This window comes from Chlorocebus sabaeus, chromosome 10 (assembly GCF_047675955.1).
Source record: "Chlorocebus sabaeus isolate Y175 chromosome 10, mChlSab1.0.hap1, whole genome shotgun sequence".
Taxonomy (NCBI): domain Eukaryota; kingdom Metazoa; phylum Chordata; class Mammalia; order Primates; family Cercopithecidae; genus Chlorocebus; species Chlorocebus sabaeus.
In genome coordinates this window covers 128,045,743-128,068,519 of record NC_132913.1, presented here as the reverse complement: position 1 = coordinate 128,068,519, position 22,777 = coordinate 128,045,743, and the positions used below count along the sequence as shown (strand labels likewise).

The 22,777-nt window shown below is 48.4% G+C and overlaps 2 protein-coding genes across 10 annotated transcripts in view; one reads left to right on the top strand and one right to left on the bottom strand.

Moving 5' to 3' along the window:
- Positions 1–3,402: 3,402 nt before the first annotated feature.
- DUSP28 (dual specificity phosphatase 28) lies at positions 3,403–7,063 on the bottom strand. Of its 4 annotated transcripts, none has more exons than XM_073020212.1 (4): positions 6,327–7,063; positions 4,826–6,097; positions 3,932–4,045; positions 3,403–3,710 (listed from the first exon to the last, which is right to left on the bottom strand). In XM_073020212.1, the coding sequence occupies exons 1-2, from the start codon at positions 6,717–6,719 to the stop codon at positions 5,960–5,962; spliced, it is 531 nt and encodes a 176-aa protein (XP_072876313.1). In that variant the 5' UTR covers positions 6,720–7,063; the 3' UTR covers positions 3,403–3,710; positions 3,932–4,045; positions 4,826–5,959. The 4 variants fall into 4 exon arrangements, with proteins under 4 accessions (XP_072876313.1, XP_072876315.1, XP_072876312.1 ...); XM_073020214.1 differs by having other exon boundaries at positions 3,932–4,042; XM_073020211.1 differs by lacking the exon at positions 3,932–4,045.
- Positions 6,378–22,777, top strand: part of ANKMY1 (ankyrin repeat and MYND domain containing 1) — a 93,951-nt gene continuing 77,551 nt past the window's right edge. For 2 of the 6 annotated variants that reach the window (XM_007966890.3, XM_038001288.2), the window contains exons 1-5: positions 6,379–6,476; positions 8,725–9,035; positions 9,967–10,129; positions 12,253–12,442; positions 13,937–14,080. In XM_007966890.3, coding sequence (XP_007965081.3) covers positions 8,975–9,035; positions 9,967–10,129; positions 12,253–12,442; positions 13,937–14,080 — 558 coding nt within the window. In that variant the 5' untranslated portion in view covers positions 6,379–6,476; positions 8,725–8,974. Of the gene's footprint in view, positions 6,477–8,724; positions 9,045–9,095; positions 9,457–9,966; positions 10,130–12,252; positions 12,443–13,936; positions 14,081–22,777 lie in introns of those variants that run through there. The other 4 variants (XM_007966888.3, XM_007966892.3, XM_073020209.1 and 1 more) reach the window with 3 other exon arrangements.

Genomic DNA, 22,777 nt, shown 5'->3' with positions numbered 1-22,777 from the left:
AACTATCCGGGAACCCAAGACACCGCTCTCCTCTGCTGCACTGAGGTGTGGCAGTGCAGGGCTGGACTCGGGTACCGCACTTGACTCAGCGTCAGCCCTGAGTAGCATTTCCTGTGTCTGGACTCAGCCTCCCCGATGTGTAACCCTCCATGTCTACCCTCCTTCCATGGGGCGGGAAGGAAGGCTGAGAGGGAGAGTGTGTGTTCACGTTTGCGGGACAGAGCACTGAGGCATCATTTCACTTTTCCCATAGGACCTCAGGTGCCCACGTGCCCTTTTCAGGGACACGGCCACGATCTTGGGGCACCCATCCCAAACTCACCAGGAGCCCCTAGGCTTACACAGTCACTCAGAGATGTGATCAGCCTTGCATCCAAGGCTGACAGGGAAGACAACTGGGATGGGACCCTCCTCACTGCCCCCAGCGCCCTGCCCGGTGGGGCCCTGCAGTGCCAAGGGCATACTGTTTTCGAGGGCACCCCCAGTTCTACAGGCTCTCCAGAGCCCACCGGGCCATGTACCTGGCTGGAAGAACCTCAGTTCTGCACACGCGGTGCCACACTAGCTGGGCCTGGCCGCCCGGGGGGCAAGTCACCACAGGGAGCTTGGGGGCTTGCCACCCTAAGCCCCGCACTGGACTCAGGGAGCAGAGGTTGGGGTCTTGCCCTGGGCACCTCTCCGCGGCCAGTTCTGCACACAGGAGTCTAGAGTTGCTGTGGCACCTCCTCCCCAGGGGTCCACAAGTGTGCTCCGCACACTTATGCCAGGAGCTGCCCTACTGCACCCCACGGTGCGGGAGGCGCGGCTGAGCCGAGAAGGCGGGGTCTGCAATTGCGCTGCGGGCGCCTCTCGCACCGGCCCCGCCCAGCCCGAGGAGGCCCCGCCCCCGCCTGCCTGGCATCCCCTGGCGGCGGGAGGCTGCGCCGCAGCCAGGCCGGGGCAGGCACCTCTGACTTCTCTAACCCAGGAAGAGGAGCCTGGACGTCGGGACTGTCAGCCCTGGGTTTCTCCCACAGGAATTTTCATATTCCAGCTTTTTGGGGATCAGCGCAATGAAGTGGCTGCGCGGCATCTGCACCCCAGTCTTCCCCTGATGCGCCTGAGGGAGGGCTCCCTGGCTTCACCCACTAGGAGGTGGGTGTGGGCATGGAGGGTTCCAGCGGGCTAGGGAGGGCAGCAAAGCTTCCAGGAAAAAGCGGTGTTCAGATGGGGCTGCGTCCTCCCCAGACAGAGGACCAGGGAGCTACCAGTTCTCAGACGGAGCTGGTGGGCTACAAAGGTCTGATGTGTCCCACAGATATCCTTCAACCTGGCCGGGGCCCTGCTGCCCTTGTCCTCTTGTCACCAGGGCCAGGTCAGCAGGTAAAGGGTGTGCCCTGCCCTGAGGCGAGGGTAGCAAGGTTTTCATCAGGGTGCTGTGAGCAGGGCTGAGCCGCAGGGGAAACCGCAGGCCCAGGTCCTCCCTCCTCTCCAAGCCAGGGCTCCTCACCTGGTAGTGGAGACTGGCGACTGCTTCCTTCCGGGCTGTTGAAAAGGTTGCATGAGTCGTGAGGAGCTTATCTAGAGAGGCCAGCGGCAGGCAAGCCCTCCACAGAGATGGCGGCTGCCCTGGGCACCAGTTTATGATGGGGGCTGCGGTACACAGCGATGGGTGATGCTGACTGGTGACACTGGGCATAGAGGGGCAGCAACCGACAAGGTGTGGCCTGTGCTTGAGGCCCAGGTGCACAAGGCGTGGGGAGAAGGCCCTTCTCACTACCACCCCCACGCCTGGCTCACAGAATCGTGCTTCCCATCCCCCCAGCTTTGGGCTCTGCTGCATCAGAGCTGGTGGGTCCCCAGGTGGGATGCTTTTGCTTAGGAACACAACCGGGTCTCACTGGGAGGGTGGCTCAGCCACGGCCCAGCCACGGAAGCATGAGACAACACAGGACTGGCTCTGGCAGGTGGGCATGGGGCTTCGTGAGGCTTGGGGGCCAGGGAGAGTGGTGCCTCCTACTTCTCTCTGGTGGTGCAGTACAGGTAACAGAGGCCACAGCACCTGTGTGGGCAGCCACGCAGGGCCTGGGGCCTTAAAAATTAAGGATCAAGTCACGCCACCAGGTGAAGGCCACAAGCAGCTTAGGCACTGGCTGAGGGTAGAACATGGAACGAGTATTGGAAAAGGCAGATAAGCGCCAACTACAGTATTTTACTCATTGCCACATACAGAATATACATACATGTATGTGTATATATTAACCAATGACTACATTCTCTGTGATTCACATGTATTACACACATTTTCCTTTTCTTTCCCCACTCTTATTTAAGGAGTGTTGATTCTAGGATAGTCTTTAGGCCACAGGATGTCCAGGAGAGGTTGTGTCTGAACTAGAGAAGGAATCAACATGCTCGGAAGCCTCCAGTGGTGGCTTGTGGGACTCCACCCTCCCAAGGTGGGAGAGGCAGCCTTTGCGGGCTTGACAGTAGCTATGTGACTTTAGGGTGGGGTGCAATGTTGGTGAAACAGGTCAAAGTAGGAGAGGGGTGCAGATGCTGAAAGCCACCCAGGTTCCCTCACCGGGCCGTCAGTCGGCACAGCCTCCTTCTCCCCTGCCTGTCGCAGTAGGGGCTTCCCATGTGTGGTGCCAAGATGTGACCAGTGAGCGGTCTGGGAGGTGGGAGGAAGGAGATGCCCTTTGGCTTCAGCAGCTGGTGGGCAGGAGGCTCTGCTGGCACCTCCAGGCATCCTCCAGAGCCAGGACATCAGGCAGTGAGGATCTGGGTGGCAGGTCCCTGTGACTCCCCTATGTCCCATCTCCTGTCCTTGGCTCCCCAGCCTTCTCCCTGCATTCAGTTTCTTTCCACCCACAGTTCCATAAGTGGTTTAGATTTTCCTGACCAAGGCTTGTTTAATAAGCTGAGCTGACCACAGGGAGAGGACGGAGCATGTGGTGGTGCAGGGGTCTGTGCAGTCTGATGCACAGACCCCTGCCCCACCATCAAGAGGGGACAGAGACCCTCTTGAGCTGCATTTCAGGAAGATGGAGCTTAACTGGGAAAAATGAAAACTCAGTGTGGAGGCAGGTGCACTGGGCGGCCGTGGTGCAGCGGGACCATGGAGCTCGAAGGTCACTGGTGGCAAAGACCGTGGACCGGGCCCTTCAGCCTGCCACTGAGGCAGAGGATTCTCTTGTGAAGAAAGCAGTAGGAAGGATGGAAAACCATACTTCCTAGAGAGGCATCTGAAGCAGTTTTAGTTTTGATTGCTGTTATTACTACTGATAACTGAGCAAAAGTGGTGATGATGCTCGAGAGAAATTTCTGCAACCCATAGTCAACAATTATATGTACAGTCAAGTACAGTGTGTGGTCATTTCTCCCTCAATTTTTGAATCTGCAGTTTACCAAAGCAGCCAATGCTTTCTTATTACTTTATTGCAGCAAATTCCAGATGTGTCTCCAACGGGAAATATACAACCCTCTTACCTGTGATGATTATTCTTAGATTTCAGACATTAAAGAGGTTATACATTATAAATGACATGCAGACAAAATAGTTAAGGAACACAAGACTGTTACGACAGGATTCACGGCACATGATTAAGTGGAAAGAGGTGAATGTGGTGACACTGTGAAGGCCTCGAACGGGGAGCTCCTTCCTGCAGGCACAGTCTTGATGTGTTCCAGTGAGCCTCAGTCGATGTGTTTATATAGCAACATCTAATCTGGAAAGAGACAAATGTAAGACATGGCAGGCTTTGCCAGAAACAGCTGAAATGCAAACAGAAAACCAGCTGTTCGACCTATCTGGAAAAACAGACTGTGAAGCACCTGATCATCATTTCAATAGCTGAGCTGCGGCCTAAGTGGTAAAAGCCCTGTTCCAGTTGGGCCTGACCAGGTCTTGTTAAGAGATAAACAGCTTAGAAATGCTCAGTAGACTTACCAGGCGCCGTGGCTCACTCCTGTAATCCCAGCACTTTAGGAGGCTGAGGCGGGCAGATTACAAGGTCAGGAGATCATAGACCATCCTGGCTAACACAGTGAAACTCCGTCTCTACTAAAAATACAAAAAAATTAGCCGTGTGTAGTGGCGGGTGCCTGTAGTCCCAGCTACTCAGGAGGTTGAGGCAGAAGAATGGCATGAAGCCAGGAGGCGGAGCTTGCAGTGAGCCGAGATGGCACTACTGCACTCCAGCCGGGGTGACAGAGTGAGACTGTCTCAAGAAAAAAAAAGAAATGCTCAGTGGATCACTGGCATAGCTGTTTACACTGGATTTGAAACCAAATTCCTGCAGAATTCTGTCAAATCACCTCGAGATTAGAAAGTGACAATGTGTGGGTCTCCCTTTCGTTCCTGCTGCTCTGGTCATGTCCATGGTGAGCTGTGTGGGAGCCATGCTATGGAATAAAAAGTATGGTGACATTTGGTACCTGAAAGAGGATTCCAGCTTACGGCATTGTGTTTGACATACTGGTGTTCATCATTGTATAACAGAACCTTATCCCCATTAGTCTGCTGGTCACTATGGAAATTGTGAAATATATTCAGGCCCAGTTTATAAACTGGGATCAAGATGTGCATTATAAACTAAATAGTGTCCACACCATGGTCAGCACATTCAATCTCAGTGAAGAACTTGAGCAGGTAAAATATCTATTTTCTGATAAAATGGGAACGCTCACTTGCAATATTAAGAGATTTAAGCAGCATACCACTGCAGGTGTAATTTATGGTGCAACACCTTCCATCCGAGCCCTGACATTTTAATGACCACAATTTATTTGAGAACATTGAGAATGGCCATCCCACAGAAAACTATATAGAACAATTTCTTACCTTGTTATCTGCGTGCCACACTGTTATCCCTGAGAGAGATGGAAATATGTAATCTACCAGGCTTCCTCCCCAGATGAAGCAGCTTTAGTGAAAGGAGCAAAAAAACTTGGCTTTGTTTTCACTATAGGAACACCATACTCTGTCACCATAGAAGCTATGGGAGAAAAATTCGCTTTTGAAATTCTTAATGTCCTGGAGTTCTCTAGCAATAGAAAAAGGAGGCCAGGCATGGTGGCTCACGCCTGTAATCCCAGCACTCTGGGAGGCCGAGGTGGGTGGATCACGAGGTCAGGAGATTGAGACCATCCCGGCTAACATGGTGAAACCCCGTCTCTTCTAAAAATACAAAAAACTAGCCGGGTGTGGTGGCACGTGCCTGTAGTCCCAGCTACTTGGGAGGCTGAGGTAGGAGAATGGCGTGAACCTGGGAGGCGGAGGTTGCAGTGAGCCGGGATTGCGCCACTGCACTCCAGCCTGGGCAAGGGAGACTCCGTCTCAAATAAACAAACAAAAAAAGAAAGAAAGAAAGAAAAGGGATGTCCGTAATTATCCGAACTCCTATAGGACGGCTTCAGTTTTATTGCAGAGGGGCTGGTGAAGAGAATATTTCCCCAATCACCCAAGTTGCTCTTCAACAATGTCTTTGTCAACGGTGCTATAGCTCTAAATGTCCCACGTGGATTTGCATTTTCTCAAACAGAAGCATCTGTGGTCACGCAGGAAGAACCAGTCCATTCTTATGACACTACTAAAAATAAACGCAAGAAGAGTTGCTTTTCCTGATTTCACCTATGACTCAGATTCTGATGACTGTAGTCTGTACTCATGTCCTTCACTGAGACTGGTAGAATGCGCTGGCACTCCCAAACACTCAAGATTCTGGGGTATCAATAATGGAGGACCCCTATTTGCTTTTTCTTAATTTGTCTTCAGTGTTTTACCAAATGTATTTTTTTGTGTCTGTAAGATAATTTGTTCATCAGCTCAGCCAGAAACATAAAATTAAAAGCACTGTTTCACACACACACAAAAAGGAAAACTCGATGCGACAGTGAGGAAGGAGGGCAAAGACCAGCCTCCAGTATCAGTGCAGAACATCCTTCCTCCAGGCAGTAGGCCTTCAAGCTTCAAGCTTCAAGCCTCAGGGCCCAACCCTAAGGCTGGGGGCTCTCCCTGCAGGCAGGACTGTGCCTGGAGGGCCTCCTCATACTTCTGGAGCTGAGACCAGAAGCCCGGGTTGGGTTCCGCTACCGGGCGAGCGCTCTTCACCATCTGCAAACAAGAAGTGCACTGAATAACCCCAAGTCGCCCTAATGGCCAGAAAGGGCCAAAGGCCCCGCCCAACCCGGAAGTGCCTCTCCGCTTCCCTAAGCCCGCCCTTACGAGAGACCCGCCCCTCCCGGAAGTACCTCTCCCAATCCCGAAGCCCGCCACGCCCGGAAAACCCGTCCCCGGAAGACACGCCCCTCTCGAAACACCGGTCCCCTAAAGGCCCGCCCACCTGGAAAGCCTGCGCCAGGCTGAGGCCTCGGTGCCTCATAAGGTAGGCGGTGCAGACGGCGGCCGAGCGGCTGCGGCCGTTTTTGCAGTACACTAGGCAGGCGCCACCGCCGCGCACCGCGGCCTCCATGGCGGCGCACGTGGGCTCCAGGTGAGCCAGCAGGTCCTCTGCCGGGTCGTCGAACACGGGCACGCGCAGCTCTGCCACGCCGCGCGGGCCCGGGCCGGGCTGCTGGCGGGAGACGTTGACGCACAGCGTGACTCCCGCGCGCGCCAGCTGCTCCTCCGCGCCCGCGGCGCGCGCGCTCCCGAGGAAGAGCGAGGGCGCGACGCGCACGAACGGCGGCGGCACTGGCGAGGCGGTCACGCGGCGCCCCGCGTCTCCCGGCTCCATGGCGCCCGCCGAAGAGTCTGCTTGGGGCTCGGGCGCCCGCCCTGAGGATCTATTTTTGGGGCTCAGTCTATTTGTGGGAGCCGGGCGCCCCCGGGTCCTAGAGGCCTCCGAAGTGGACCAGGCCGGCACTTGGGCCTCCCGTGGGCGCCTGGCCGGGGCAGAGGGCTTGGGCCTCGTGGGGGCCGGGACATGGCAGAAGGCTTGGGCCTCGCCAGGGCTCCGGCGCCTTGGACCGCTCTGCGTCCCCTGCTCGCTGTCCTCAGGCGCCGTCCTCCCTGCCCCGGCGGCCTGCGGTACTGGGCTCGCGCCTGCGCTGAGCGGCGTCCCTGTCCGCTCTACTGCGGTGCCTGGCGCGGAGGCGTGGCTCGGCCGGGCCTGCCCACTGCGTGACCCAGTCGTTCGGCTAGGGCCCCGTGGTTGCCCCGGCCTGTGGACGGCGGGCAGCGTGGTTCCCGTGTCTTCCCCCTTTCCCTAGTGACTGCGTTGTCGGCTTTACGTTTGTTCCTTTTTGTGACGCGCATTGTAACTGGTGCATTTTTTTTTCTGTGTATTACAACACGTGGTTCATAAAACTAATTTCTATTTTCATCACTTCTTCATAGACCACACTATTCCTTTTGCTCTATCTTAGTAATTTATGGGGGTCAGCATTGTAACTTTAAAAAATTTAATATCACTTAATGTCCATGAAGTTGCCATTTAAGATCCCTTCAATTTTTCTGACGTCTGGTAATTTTCAGGGAATGGATACCGTGAAAATCAACTGTCTCACAGCCCTGCAGACATTTAGCGATTGAAGTCTCAGTTTTAGAAGTCTCTCTCGGGGTTATCTTCATTGCTTTGTTCCATCAGCCATCTAGTATTGGTAACTGTCAGATCTTTATTGCAGCCTGGGGTTCACTCTTGAGCTAAAGACTCAAATATGTCTGCAGCCAGGTCTTCACTGGTTGCAGCTCCAGACATCACCTCCGTGGAGGTCTTAACAGCATCTATTTCCCACTTCCTCCACCCTAAGGAAGGACTCCAGCTTTCCTGGGATGGAGAAGGAGTGGAATTCCCTTTTTTTCCCCATAGTTCATGGGAGCCATTGATTAGGTCGGGACACTGTCTCCCTCCACCTTCTAGGAGTTGGCCCTATCTCTGGCCAAAAGTAAAGGCCACACTCCTGTGACTGCTCTGGGAATGGGCTTGGTGTCTAATAACCCATGGAGGAGAGAGCACTTTGGAAGGCTCCTCTGTTCTCTCATGACCATAAGGGGAAGCCAGCCTTGGGTGAAAGCAGAGGAGATGGGAGAGCCAAGGTCCTTGATGCCACTGTTGGGCCACTTAAATGAATCAAACAAAACCTGAAGTCCCTCCTTGTGGACTGTTTCATGAATCATCACCCTGATGGTTGGAGAATGGTTGAGGTGGGTTTTCTGCTCCAAAGCCTGCTACTTGAACCATCATGCTCCCACACCATTGAGCTCATGGATTGGGAACCAATTCATCCTAAGTGTCTCTGCACCTCAATGCCACACACAGTCTAGGCCCGCCTCTGTCTCCCCCACAGTGTAACCAGAATGTACTTGGTAAGAACGGAGTGTTTCTACATGTTGGTTCTGACTCCTTAGCAAGTTGTAATTCACAACTAATGTGGGTTGTGAAATCAATTCTGTGGGTCATAAGCATTTTAGTTTTTAGAGAAATAGTAGACTACATGAAAATATTGGAGTGCATGCATGTAGTATGGTGAACTTTTAATGAAACATTTTTCTGAGTTGTTTGTACTGGGTCGTGGTGTGAGATTTTACTGTAGAGAGAAGTGAACTGAGAGACAGGCGCTGGCATGTGGAGGCAGTGCCCCTAGAACCCCAGAATCCTGGCCCAGCTTTAGTCCCTGGAAAGTCAGTTAGTGGGGAGGGCCAGGGCATCGGCTCTTCACACACCGTCCCCTGTTCTCAGAGGCAGTCTGTGTTGAGAAACGCAAGCCCTGCCCCTCCAAGAGCCTGTCCTCTCTTTCCAGGAAGGCCTAGCTGTTTCCCACCGTGGTGCCTCTGTACATCCCAGTCCAGTTCCTGAAATGCGCTCTGTAGCCTGGAGAGCTCCTGTGCATCCTGCGAAGCCCCATCAGGAATCCTCTCTCCCGCAGGCCTTCCCTAAGACCCTTGGTCCAAGACAGCCAATCCCTTTTCTCTGCGGTGACGCCTGCGGCCTCCCTCATCTCGTTCCCTCCGCAGGCCTCCAGCTCCCCTTGCGCCCTCCACATTTACCGAATGGACAAAGGCTGGGGCTGGAATAGGCAGGGCTTGATCAAGCTGTGGCTCCACGTGCCAGGTGATCAGGGTAAGTTAACACTTGGGCCTTAGTTTCCTCAGGTGTCCCACGGCGCTCCCCGTGCCGCCTTCACGGGAGTGTTGGGGGAATTTAGCGCTTTCTCTACCAGGGGCACTCAGCCCAGGGGCTGACCGGGTAAGCGGGAGGCTGGGACCCAGGCCGGGCTGGCGGCCGGGACCTGAGCCGCTGAAGTCACAGAGGGCGGGCACGCCCGGGGGCGGGGCCAGGTGCGTCCTGGCGCGGGGATTGGTGGAGCCGGAGAGTGGCCGCGGGCACGGGGCGGGGCTGTCTCCAGGGAAACGCGACGCTCTCCGGGGGCGCAGGGCTGGCGAGTAGTCGGGGAGGGAGCGCTGGCGTCCGCTGCGGCTGCGGTCTCGTCGGTCTCCGTGCTGTCCGACGCGAGCTCTCCGAGCCTTGCTTGGTGCGGTCCCGCGGCAGGGGCGCTGGGAGCCGGGGCTAGGGGGATCCCGGAGCTCGGTGAGGCGGCGGGTGGGGGCCAGTCTCGCCGTCCCCACTCCGGGGAGGGGCCGAAGGGCTGGGGGTGTGGGGTTAGGTGGGCGCGGCGTCTCCCGAGCCCACCCTTGAGCGCTGGCTTCCAAGGCCCGTGGCTGAGACCCGCTGTAAGCGGCGCTCCTTGGACGATAGTGGGCACGGGCCACGTGACGGCGACCGCCCTTGCTGTGATTCCCGCCCACGAAGGGACAGGGACACCTGGGGACGCGGGCGAAATTTGCCCATGGTTCCGACTGGCCTCCCTGAACTCCCAGGGATGGTGGCCCGGGGCCGGTGGGTGGCGGCCCAGGCTCCGGCGCGGTTCGGGGAGGGTCTTGGGTTCTCTGAGGCTCAGGGGCTGCGGACGGGGCCTCGGGCGCTCCCCGAGTTCCCGGCGGGAGCCCTGGGGGCAAATGTGCGGTCCTGACGTTGCTTCCAGGTTGGAAGACCACAGACATGGAAGGGGGCCGTGCCTCCTTTAGCTTAGACCACGAAGTCTCCGGGGCTGCCAGCCCCCGACGCCCGCTGGAGGGGAAGGGCGGCGAGACCTCTGCGGCCGAGGAACTGGGGCCCCTGGAGAATTACGCTGTCTTCGCCACAAGGTGCGGGGGACCCTCTGGCAGGGAGGTCCGACCCTGACCTGGGGCCTGGGGTTAGCGGGGTTCTCCTTAAGGCAAGCAGTAAAAATCGCTGAACTGTGTTACTCCCTGGGAAACTAGATTCTGGAGAAATCCGAAAGCCCCAACGCTGTATCTGTATCAGCAGCCACTGAGGAAAACGACAACAGATGGTAATGGGAACCTTCTCCCGTCCCTGCCTGCACACTCTGCCACCCGTGTCGCTGCCTGGTGGACGGAGGGAACGTTTCCCTCCCGAGATGGGGCTCCCGAGTTGCCCCCATCTTCACAGCTCTGTCGTTCGCAGCAAAGGCTGCTTTGAGCCAGGGGCTGCCCTGGAGCTTCACTGCAGCATCTCACGAGGTCCCTGTCACCCCATCGTGCTTGTCCCTGTTTGTGGGTCTCCAAAACTCAGTCCCAGCCCTGGCCCAGTGTGATGGGTATTGAGGACCAGCCTCAACACCACCCGTAGGGTACCCAAAGTCTGGTGGGGACAAAGGATTGAAAAGAGACAGGTTAAGAGTTGAAAGGTGGGGAGCCAGGGGGCCAGTTGCAAAATGGAGGCTGCAAAAGGCTCAGAGCTCTGGTCTCCACCCTATTTATTGAGTACAGTCACTTAGATCTGAGAAGCAGATGTTCAGGGCGAAACAGTGAAAGGGTGGCAGTGCATCATACACATAATCTATAGCCGTAGCGGTTTAAATGAATCTCCTTTGTGCTCAAACAACGTATCTTTAACTTACTGGAGAGTAGCTAGTGGGAGCAGACTTAACTAGGAGCCTGCACGTCTGTCCACATTCCAGTGCTTCAAAGGAGTGTCTTTCTCCTTGAACACCATGTTTACAGATAAAAGACCAGATCTTGCTCTGAGCATGGGAACATGATGGCAATTAGGAGGCTTTCCTCCTCAGAGGCCTCTTGTGGCTTTCCACAACTTACTGTCCCATATTTTCATGGCCAGTTTATACAGGCACCCCACAAGCCCTTTTCCCACAAGCCCTTTTCCCAACAATGGACTTTGGGTGGTGGCTGGGTTTAGATGGAGTGGTGAGGGTGGAGCCCATGATGGGATGAGTGTACCTATGAGAAGCGGAAGAGCCCAGAGTTCCCCCATCCTCTCTCACTACCATATGGGGAGCCAGTGAGAAGGCAGCTCCACAGGCCAGGAAGAGGACCCTCCCCAGGCAGGGACACTGCCGGCATCTTGGCCAGGGACTTTCACCCTGCACAGCTGAGAACGGAAGGCCCTTTGAGATGCCCTGTCCATCTGTGGGGGTCTCAGATGCTCCATCCATCTTTCATGGTCTGAGGCACCCTGTCCACCTGTGCTGGTCTGTCCTTCTGTAGGGGTCTGAGACACCCCATCGATCTGTGGTGGTCTGAGGTGCTGTCCATCTGTGGTGGTCTGAGGCACCACGTCTTTGGTGGTCTGAGATGCCCCGTCTGTCTGTGGTAGTCTGAGATGCCCCATCCGTCTGTGGTGGTCTCAGACACCTTGTCCATTTGTGGGGGATCTGACATGCCCCATCCGTCTGTGGACGCCCTGTGAGTTATGGCAAATCCACCCTGGTTTGTGCTCCCCTGTGTTGCAGCATACTCCCCAGCCCTGCATCCATCCATCTGTCCACCCATCCATCTGTCCACCCTAGTATGAGCTGGCTGCCTCTCAAGATGCCTTCCGACCTTCCATGGGTCCGCATGTATGGGCAGTCTGCTTTCTGTCCAGCTTGGGGCTGGCACTGCTGGCCCTTGAATGAGGGCCCTGCTGTAGGCACTCATGTCCTGCAGGCAGCTGGAGTGGGACAGAGGGCCATCGATCTCAGGAGATGCTGCCAGCAGGCCTGGGCTGGACAGGCCGACGGGCCTGGCAGCATCTCCCCTATCTGTTGGCAGCCTTAGTATGCATTCCACTTCCTTTGTGACCTTGGGCCATTGCTGTACCCTCTGTGCCTTGGTTTTCTCTCCTGTGGAATGGGGATGCAGCAACACCTGTCCCGGGGCTGTAGGATGAAATGAGATGCTGAGTTGTGCTCAGGGGTTGTGCTCAGCACTCACTGAAGGCACTGCAGCCATCTTGCTTTTCCCTCCCTCTGCTCCTGTCCTTTCAGGGATGTTTCAGCATCCTCTGAGAAGGAAGAGGAGGAATCTGAGGGCCCGTCGAGGGCGCAGGACCTGAAGGAGGCCTACATCCAGCTCGTCCAGGGTGTGCAGGAGTGGCAGGATGGCTGCGTGTACCGAGGGGAGTTTGGGCTGAACATGAAGCTGGGATATGGCGAATTCTCTTGGCCCACAGGCGAGGTAACTGCTTCCACACTTTCTCCGACTCCTCGCCCAGAGCCTCTGGTGGCCTTTCTCCTTCCAGGAGTGATGGGACAGGAACTTTTAGGCCCAGCAGTAGGAAGGATGCTATAGGCTAAAGTCTTTCCTTCTTGAGAAATGTCCAGAGAAAAGCATCTTTCCCAGCTTCCAGAATCACACCCATGGTTTGCTAGGGTCCACAGGATGAGGTTTGGGAAGCTGTGACTTAAGAAGGCAAGTTCTTATTCTGGGCAAACGTTTTAAAATTATGAATTACCATAGCAACTTGTATGTTTACCTTGGTGAAACTGCCTGTGTCTAGGCTTAAGCAGAAGGCAGCGAATGTTCTAAAAGACAAAATGAGAACCAGTTTTGCACCCCCAGGCTAGGTCCTGAGCCCACATTCAATGCAGCTGAAACTGAAAAGGCCTCTGTTGGCGCTTATAATGAAAAGTGCAGGGGTGAGGTAGCCTCAGGCCCGCCTGGATCCAGGGTTCTAATGATCTAACTAGGCCCTCTCTCTTTCCATTTCCACGAGGGGGTTCTAAGACTGACCTTGTTCCATCTGCCCAGCTCCTGGGCGTGGCATCAAACACCCCTGGGAAAGAGAAAGGCCCCAGCAGGATGCTGGTCTGGCTTGGGGATGCATGAACTGGTCAAATCCATCAAGGGTGGGGCAAGGGTAAGGCATCCTCTGGATGGCCAGGCCTGGCCCAGGCTCTGGGGCTGGGTCCCTTGGGGAATCCTCTCTGTAGGGAGAGGGTATCTGTTGTCAGAAGAAAGGGAAGGGACACTAAGCTATGAAAACTGCTGTGCCCTGCACATTGGGGTCAGGTCTGGGCGGACTGCGAGCATGATGGCTGTGTGTGCACTCCAGGCCCATCCTGTTTCTGAGAAAAAGGTGGTGCCTGGCACTCAGCATGAGGGTCTCCTGGCTGGAAGCCCTTGTCATGAATGCCACATTCTGTTTCCCTCCGGGGGCCTTGGTAGAGGGGTCGTCTCTGACACACTTACCCCTGTTGTTTGTGGAGCTCATGTGTCCAACCAATGATGAAGAGGTATAAATCAGAGTCCTGCCCTGTGCCCACCGGGGCCCAAAGCCAACCTCCAGGTTCAGCCTGTGAACCTGGCAGGGAGCTCAGCAGCTTGGGGCTCCTGAGTGGGGACAGGACCCCCCAAACCTAAGGTCAAGGTCACCAGGAGAAGACAGGTCTGTGCTCTCAGACTCAGGACGTCTGGGCAGTTTTAAGCCTCCCCACAGTCCCCCACCTGAGGAGAAGACAGGGAGCCTGGCTGTTGGGCTGACTGCCTGGTAATCCCTCTGGGTGCTTCAGGTGCCAACTCTTAATAGTTGCATGCCAGGCACCCCTGAGTTCTGCCACAGCCCCAGGTGGTCCCCATTCATTGCCAACCAGGCATGGTGGCTTGGCCTTGAGGGCATCCCGTCAGGTTCTGGAAGAGCAGCAATTTCTTACCAACTTCTCCATCTCACAGTCATACCATGGGCAGTTTTACCGGGACCACTGCCATGGCCTGGGTACCTACATGTGGCCAGATGGCTCCAGTTTCACGGGCACATTTTACCTCAGCCACCGGGAAGGCTACGGCACCATGTACATGAAGACACGGCTCTTCCAGGTGAGGGGGCTGCCATGTGCTCGGTTGGGGGCAAAGCGGCTGTGTGTGTCTAGGCCACTGGACAAAAAGACATTTAGGTCCTGGGGAAGTTTATTTAACTACAAGCAACTTTTTTACTTTTAATGATTAAAATGGTACCAATAATAAGGGTAATCATAGAAAATAAAAGCCTCCTTGTATTTTACTCCCCAGAGGGATACTAGCAAATCGTTATATATTCTTTAGATTTAAGAAATGCATGTGTTTATTTTTAAATATGTAAACTGGATCACTGTACACGTTTGAAATGTGCCTTTTTAAATGGATAACATGCCTAGTCTTTCAAATACAGATGCATTTTCCCCCTTTTATTACAGTATAATTTACAGTAAAATTCACCCATTTTAACACATAGTTCTGAAAGTTTTGACAATTATGGAGTTGGAAACTACTAATGCAGTCAGGATATAAAAAGTTCCATCACCCCCAAAATATGGCCATGGCCTTTGTAATAAATGTCTCCTCCCAACAAACTGTGGCTGATCTATTTTGGCCTAGAATTTTGCCCTTGAGAGAATGCCATATTAATGGTGTCAACAGAAAAAAACAAACTCTGCAAAATATTTTAGAGAGGTTTATTCTGAGCCAATATGAGTGGCTGTTACTGAAACACCAGGGGTTCGCTCTAGGTCTTTCTGCTTCCTGCACAGAAAGCCAATCACTGAGACAATGAGTATTGCCAAGGAAGAAGGCTGTAATTGGCAGGTGCAGCTGAAGAGATGGGAGCTCAATCTCAAATCCATCTCCCTGACTAAAACTAGGGGTTTATATAGCAAGGAAAAAATGTAATAATGTGTGAGAAAGCAGGAACTTGGGATAGGCAAGGAAGCAATCATGGTAAACAAAGGGCCTGGAATCACATTGAATGCCATGGTCTGGTGATTTTTAGTTCAGTGATACTTTTTGAGACTGCGTTTCAGCTCTTTGATACTTTTTGAGAGTCCTGAAGGTCTTCCTGAGGAAGGAACTCAGATAAAACAAATTTAAGTTTCAAGCTTTAAGACCAGAAGGGTCAATTTTTATGTTTATCTGTAAACAACTCTCTGTAGGATTAATGGGCTGTTGTTTCAGTGCCCCCTTTTTATTTATCAGTTCCTCAAATGGGGAATCAGGTCGTGGATCTTTCTGGCTGCTCCATGCTGAGGAGAGGCGTTGTGGGCAGCTCCATACCATGGGTGACCATGTGGTCACTTAGGAATCAAATGTTAATATAGAGTTTTCTTCTAAAAGACAATCTTTCTCTTTCCATTCCCCCACTTGCATCAAAGACAAATCACAGTAGGACAACCTACTTGCAAAATAAGCATCAGTTTTCTAGTGCCCTGATTGCACCCACACAAAGTGCAGCAAGAACCATGGTTCACATAGGCTATCCTGAACTGGCTTCACTGGAACCTCTCACAAGGCCATTTCAGTCAAAGCCTTGGGAAAATAACCTCCAATTGTGTCCCATTATAAAATAAAACAGATTCTTATTAAACATATGCAAACTAACACATTGCCATGAATTAAGAATATTCACAAATAGTTTAAAAATTCTGGAAAAATTAGGCAGAGAGAGAAATATTACTTCAATTTTGTTTACAAATGTGTACTCAGTACACTTAAAGTATATTTCAAGGTTATAAATTAGCTCAAAAGAAAAAATTATCCTGACTCAAAGACAAAAGAAAAATCAGCAATATTTAAAAAAAAAAAAAAAAAAAAAAACATAAAAAGTGTTATAGTCCTCCATTAGCTCACTCCATGCAATCAACTCCTGCTCTCCATCATATTGAATTAGCAATGTGTATGAACACATCAGCCTTCCAATTAGTGCAGTGGAAGTTTTCTCTGTCATCCAATGGCACAATCTCCAAGTTATTAGAAATCTGAATTCAATAGTCCTTTTCATGAATTCTCCCAAAGAAGCAAGCCCTGGATGGTAGCTGATTATGTCACTTTTTTGAGAAAGATCAAAGCAAAACAACAATTGTGGATGACAGAAGTCTTAAGGCAGCCATAGTCAAAGACACAGATGACAAGGAAATTGTTCATTTCTGTGTCATATAACAATTTAACATAATAATAACATAATAATCATTAGCTACTACTGACAACATATATTTAGACATACTAGAATTTCAAGAATATCATAAATCCTGGAACATGTATTAATAACATGTATATAAATATAACCCAAAGAAAGTTAAATCCTACCTCACAATTTACAGTGCTTCCTGTGTAATTCTAATATAACAAATAAGCCTAATATGTCTCTCTTGGACTTCAGGAAGCCTAATATCCAAAAAAAGATAATTTAAGAACAAAAATACTGAGTTTAGAACTTGAAAATTTGCTGCTGAAAAGCCTGTTTAAGGTTTAAGACACTTGATGTCACAAAATAGGATCACAAGTTACTATAAAACAGGTATTTAGCCACAATTATAATACAAAAACATTTTCTCTTTGATGGCATACTCAGTTTCCTGAACAATAAGACCTAAACAGAAGACAGTATGACCTATAATGTCAGCACTTTGGGATGCCAAGGCGGGTGGATCACTTGAGGTTAAGAGTTTGAGACCAGCCTGGCCAACCTGGAGAAACCTGTCTTTACTAAAAATACAAAAATTAACTAGGCGTAGTGGCACATGCCTGTAATCCCAGCTACTCGGAAGGCTGAGGCACGGGAATCACTTGAACCCGGGAGACAGAGGTTGCAATGAGCTGAGATTGTGTCACTGCACACCATCCTGAGTGACAGAGTGAGACTCTGTCTCAAAAAAAAAAACAAAAACAAAAAAGAAAACCCACAGCATAAGACCAACTAAATCTGTCTCCCTTGCTCCCTCTATTTTTTATACTGTAGTTTTATTCAAAAGGTAAACAAAAATCTCATCTCTTACATGAAAAAATTTTCAAAAGAGAAAACCGTATTTTACCTTTGTATGGTGTATTATTAATGTTAAAGTTAATTTTAATAAAGCCTTATAAACAAATCTGTCTAATTTTAATCAGTTTAACCATAAGGTAAGAGTTCTATATACTTTTTGTAATCTTTTACAATTTTCTATGGAAGACCAGATCAGTGCTCCAAGGAAACCATGTTACTCTGACACATGGGCCCAGACACTGGTCTTGCATTAGTGCACTTTTGATACTAAGGTTAAACCTAATTAATACTATTTCTCAAAATCAACCCTTAAAATCTCATGCACCCACCGCTTCTGCAATAGTCCCTGGGCCAAGAGGGATTGAACAGTTTTGATTTCTGGCCCTGTGTCTCATGAAAGCAGTTCATTTTTATTGTCTCCTCCTGGGTCTAAAGATGAGGTTTCAACTGGTGTCAATACTAAAGATGTAGCAGGGGTTGGTGCCTTCTTTAGACCCAGGATTCAAAGCCTTGTAACTTAATAGCATAAGGATTACTCAATAGGATATTTATACTGCAGAAAGTCCTATCATTCCCTCTAATATGTTACAAATTAAAACACTGTGATTTGGTGTCTGAGTTACTGCCTGCAGTAGTTTAAACCACTGTATTAAAGAATTAGGTTGCTCACTGCATATGTCTAGTTGCTAGCGCTCTAGAGACAGAACTGTGACCGAAAACATCAAAGTATGGTAAGTCCTATGCTAAACTTACCAAAGTAAGACAACTAACTTTTCTTTCCATTATTTAACCTATTTACTGTTTGCCCCAAGAATACTCATCTCTAATCCTAATGTAACATCATATACATTAGGATTAGAGACAAGTTCTGTTTAGAAATAACCCCAAGAGTTTTTTAATTTTATTTTTACATTGAAAATCAGATTTGCTTCACCCTCAAAGAGCATATTTATGTAAAATTAAATGAGTGTTGGCAGTGAGCTGCACTTTTTTTTTTTCCTAAATGGGAAATGGGTTAAAATGATGGTAAACACAAACATCAATTTTGTAAATTCAATATTTATTTCCTTTTCTTTAATCTCCTTTCACTTAAATATTATATAACAAAACAGTGACAAAGTAAGAACAAGCACACCCATCTTAATATATGGTTCTGAAAGTTTTGTATAATTTCTTTTCAGCTATTTTAAAAGGATATCATCACATGTTTACAAGATTGGTTTCTAAATACAGTACTGACAACTGATTAGGTAACTTGCACCACTAAAATCTTCAAACCAGTGCAACACTTGTGCGTACTTTGTGAGTACACAAATGAAGGCCCATCAGTGATAAATGGCTTAGGATCGAAAATCACTAGAAACTCTCACTTTTTAATTATCATTACTTAATCCAAGTGAATGTCACTTAGTTTTAATAATTGTAAACACAACTAAATTAGTTTGAGAAAAATCCCAATTAATATAATTTCTCTAAGGACAAGGCCAATCTTTCCTAAACATTAAAACTTTGTACCCACATCACAGTTTGTTTTTTTTTTTTCTCATTACTTAAAGGAAAGATTGGAAACCAACTCAAATTGATTGAATTGAATGACCTTGGAAATAAATGATATTTAAACATTTTTATTCTCACCTACTTTTTCAAGTAACAAAAATAGTGTATGTACTATTTCTGCTCAGAACTTGTAAAACAAAGTCTTCTCCAGATCATACGTGGTAAACAAAACCAACCACATTTTAATTGGCTGGTGTGCACTATCAATTTTTGCAGGCTTGACAAAGGTAGCTTAGGAATTCTAAATAAATAGAACAAATTATGACTTGTTAGAAATACATAGAAATAAAGTGACTATTCACAGAACAAAAACCTTCCATTAAAAAACTTTAAAAATCAGTGGTTTTATATATATGTATATATAATTAAAACCCAAAGGCAAATAAAGAGCAAATAATTGAAAATCAAAAGCAAAAACAAGTAAACAGGAAACCAATCCCAGATCTTTCTCCTACTCAGTTATCAGTTGACCTTGGATGCTACAGTATTACCCAGAGCCTAAAAGAACACATAATATTTTGTTCCTTGCACACAAATTAATGTCTTTAAGGCCGCCAACACCACTATACGTTTTGTGCTATTAAGAAATTCACTTCAGGTGCATGACCAGTAAGTACCTATCTATGCAGAAGAGCAAATACAGTGTGAAACAAAGCAATGTATGTATTTACATGATATTTGGCTCCATGTTAAATCTGGCTTCATGCTTAACTCTTATTAAAAAAAAAAAATTGCTGGCCGGGTGCAGTGGCTCATGCCTGTAATCCCAGCACATTGGGAGGCCAAGATGGACAGTTCACAAGGTCAGGAGATGGAGACCATCCTGGCTAACACAGTGAAACCCCATCTCTACTAAAAAAAAACCACAAAAAATTAGCCGGGAGTGGTGGCGGGCACCTGTAGTCCCAGCTACCTGGGAGGTTGAGGCAGGAGAATGGCATTAACCTGGGAAGCGGAGCTTGCAGAGAGCTGAGATTGCGCCACTGTACTCCAGCCTGGCAACAGAGTGTGACTCTGTCTCAAAAAAAAAAAAAAAAAAAATTACTAAACCACTAATGTATTTAATGACAATATTTCTTAATTTACTTCATCAAGAGTAAGACCTTTAACTTTGAACAATGTTAATTAGCCAAACTTCTCCAATGTTCTATCAGGTTTTAAAGAATATTTTACTATCTAAACTTTTTCAACTTTCTCTTTTCTCTGCATATTCATGAAGATAGACACACAGAGAAACAGGAAAAAACTACATATGCTTTACACAGACCATCTGTGACATGCTTGGACTTTGTTTTTCCTAAATTTTCTTTTCTTTTTTAAGTAACCAATCATTTTAGGACAAAAATTTATCATACAAGATTTCTTTCTTATGAAAAATTATTTTTTCTTTATAACCTTCCTTAACAAAAATATATCTTCATATCCGTAACTTTCTTTACATCTCTCTCCCCTACTTACTGGTTCCTTTCTACTTTGTTTCATAAATAACATTTTAAGTCTATAATTTGAATTAACCTTTAGATAACTTTTGAGTTGGACAAAATTCTTCTTTTTCTCACTAAGAGCACATATTCTTTGGTATATTTTATATACATAATTATAATTAACTATAATTTTTATTGTTAGTAACCTTACATTTTAGTGAAACCCTAGGAAGCAAGAAATCCTAAACTATCAAATACTAGCATTTTATAGATAACAGTTGCACAATTTTTAGAAACATATTTCCCCATACCATAACCTCTTCTTAATTGGAAATGACTTGGGTATCTAATGAACATCAAAAATAATTATAAGGTTTTAAATTACACAAAAATTCACCTATAGCACTTACATAACGTATATAAATACATTTTATTTTTAGCAATTTATCTAGATTTTTATGGATCATTTATTTCCTTGTTAACCATTTTATAACCTGTGAATATTAGGTATTCATCTAAATAAGAACCTTAAAGTTAACTACATGGGTATTTTCACCAATAACTCAGAAGACTCAGCTGCTTTCATTAAAGCAACAACATTAAATAGTCATACTTATCAAAAAATTCACAGAAAGATAATTTTGTTTTGGCTAGTTTTATAACCTCTGTGCCAAACCCTGATATCTCAAAATATCTAGCAAAGACAAATATAAAACCCAGATAAAAATACATGCTGACAATTCTGAAGATACTTCTATTTTTATTTTACCTGTAATTTCTTTTCTTTTCTTTTTCTTTTTCTTTTTTTTTTTTTTTGAGACAGAGTCTCAGTCTATCGCCCAGGCTGGAGTGCAGTGGCACAATCTCGGCTTACTGCAAACTCCGCCTCCTGGGTTCACACCATTCTCCTGGTGTGAATTAGCCTCCCGAGCAGCTGGGACTACAGGCACTCGCCACCACACCCGGCTAATTTTTTTTTTTGTATTTTTAGTAGAGACAGAGTTTCACTGTGTTAGCTAGGATGGTCTCGATCTCCTGACCTTGTGATCCGCCCATCTCGGCCTCCCAAAGTGCTGGGATTACAGGTGTGAGCCACCGCACCCAGCCTATTTTACCTATAATTTCAAAGCCAGTTTGTTTAGTGAAGATTTACTTAAGTCTCGTGAAAACTGCTTGGACTTATTTACTTAATTAATGAAATTGAAAACTAAGTAAATAATTTACCTAATAATTTACTTAATTTATGAGTTGAAAATTGCTTGGACTTACTTAATATATGAGTGCTCTTTTTTTTTTAATAAACCAACTTGGTAGACTCAACATATAATAAATGTATATATATAAACACATCTAGACATGTACACACACACCCACACACAGACACACAGATTCAATAGTTTTTACCTTTGAACTCTAGCCATGAGATAGCAATACAAACTCACCGGTCTACAAATTTGTTTACATGGCTGAACTTTGTTAGCCTCAATGTGTAATCCAGTGAAGGCTGTGGACCAAAATTTTGGGTAAAGCAGTTTCCATGGCAGTTTGGTTGTTTTTTTTTTTTTTTTTTTTTTTGTTTTTTTTTTTTTTTTTTTTGAGACAGAGTCTCGCTCTGTTGCCCAGGCTGGAGTGCAGTGGCATGATATCAGCTCATTGCAACCTCCACCTCCCAGGTTCAAACAATTCTCCACCTTGGCCTCTAGAGTTGCTGAGATTACAGGTGCCTGCCACCACGCCCAGCTAATTTTTGTATTTTTAGTAGAGATGGGGTTTTGCCATCTTGGCCAGGCTAGTCTTGAACTCCTGACTTTGTAATCCACCTGCCTTGACTTCACAAAGTGCTGGGATTACAGGCATAAGCCACTGTGCCTGGCCCTTTTTTTTTTTCTTCTGAAGTGGAGTCTTGCTGTCACCCAGGCTAGAGTGCAGTGGCACAATTTTGGCTCACTGCAGCCTCTGCCCCTGAGTTCCAGCAATTCTCCTGCCTCAGCCTCCTGAGTAGCTGGGATTACAGGTGAATGCCACCACGCCCACCTAATTTTTGTATTTTTAATAGGTGGGGTTTCGCCATGTTGGCCAGGCTGGTCTCGAACTCCTGACCTCAGGTGATCCACCCACCTTGGCTTCCCAAAGTGCTGGGATTACAGGCGTGAGCCACTGTGCCTGGTCAGCAGTTTGATTTTTAAAGGCCATACCTCCCCAGACTCCAAAGAGCACTTGGGCCAAACAGCAACCCAGAAGAACATCACCTGAAACAGACTAATCCGGCCCAGTCCTGCTTAGGTCCAGTGTGGTGGCTCATGCCTGTAATCCTAGCACTTTGGGAGGCTGAGGCAGGCGGATCACGAGGACAGGAGATTGAGATCATCCTGGCTAACATGGTGAAACCCCATCTCTACTAAAAACACAAAAAATTGCTGGGTGTGGTGGCATGCGCCTATAGTCCCAGCTACTCAGGAGGCTGAGGCAGGAGAATGGCATGAACCCTGGGGGGCAGAGCTTGTGGTGAGCTAAGATGGCACCACCGCACTCCAGTCTGGGTGACAGAGCAAGACTCCGTCTCAAAAAGAAAAAAAAAAAAGCAACATAAAAGCCACACGGAACTCCATCTTGCTTTCCCATTGAACAGCAAACTCTGAATTCCAAAGAATATTGGGGCCAAACAGTATTAGAAAAGATTATCAGTTTTCTGAATTTTAATTTCCTATGACACACATACAAACAATCACCAAAAGACAATCCAACTGCTGCAGCAAGAAAGAAGCCCCAAGAGTGTCCCAACTAAAACAGCCGGGGTGCTTC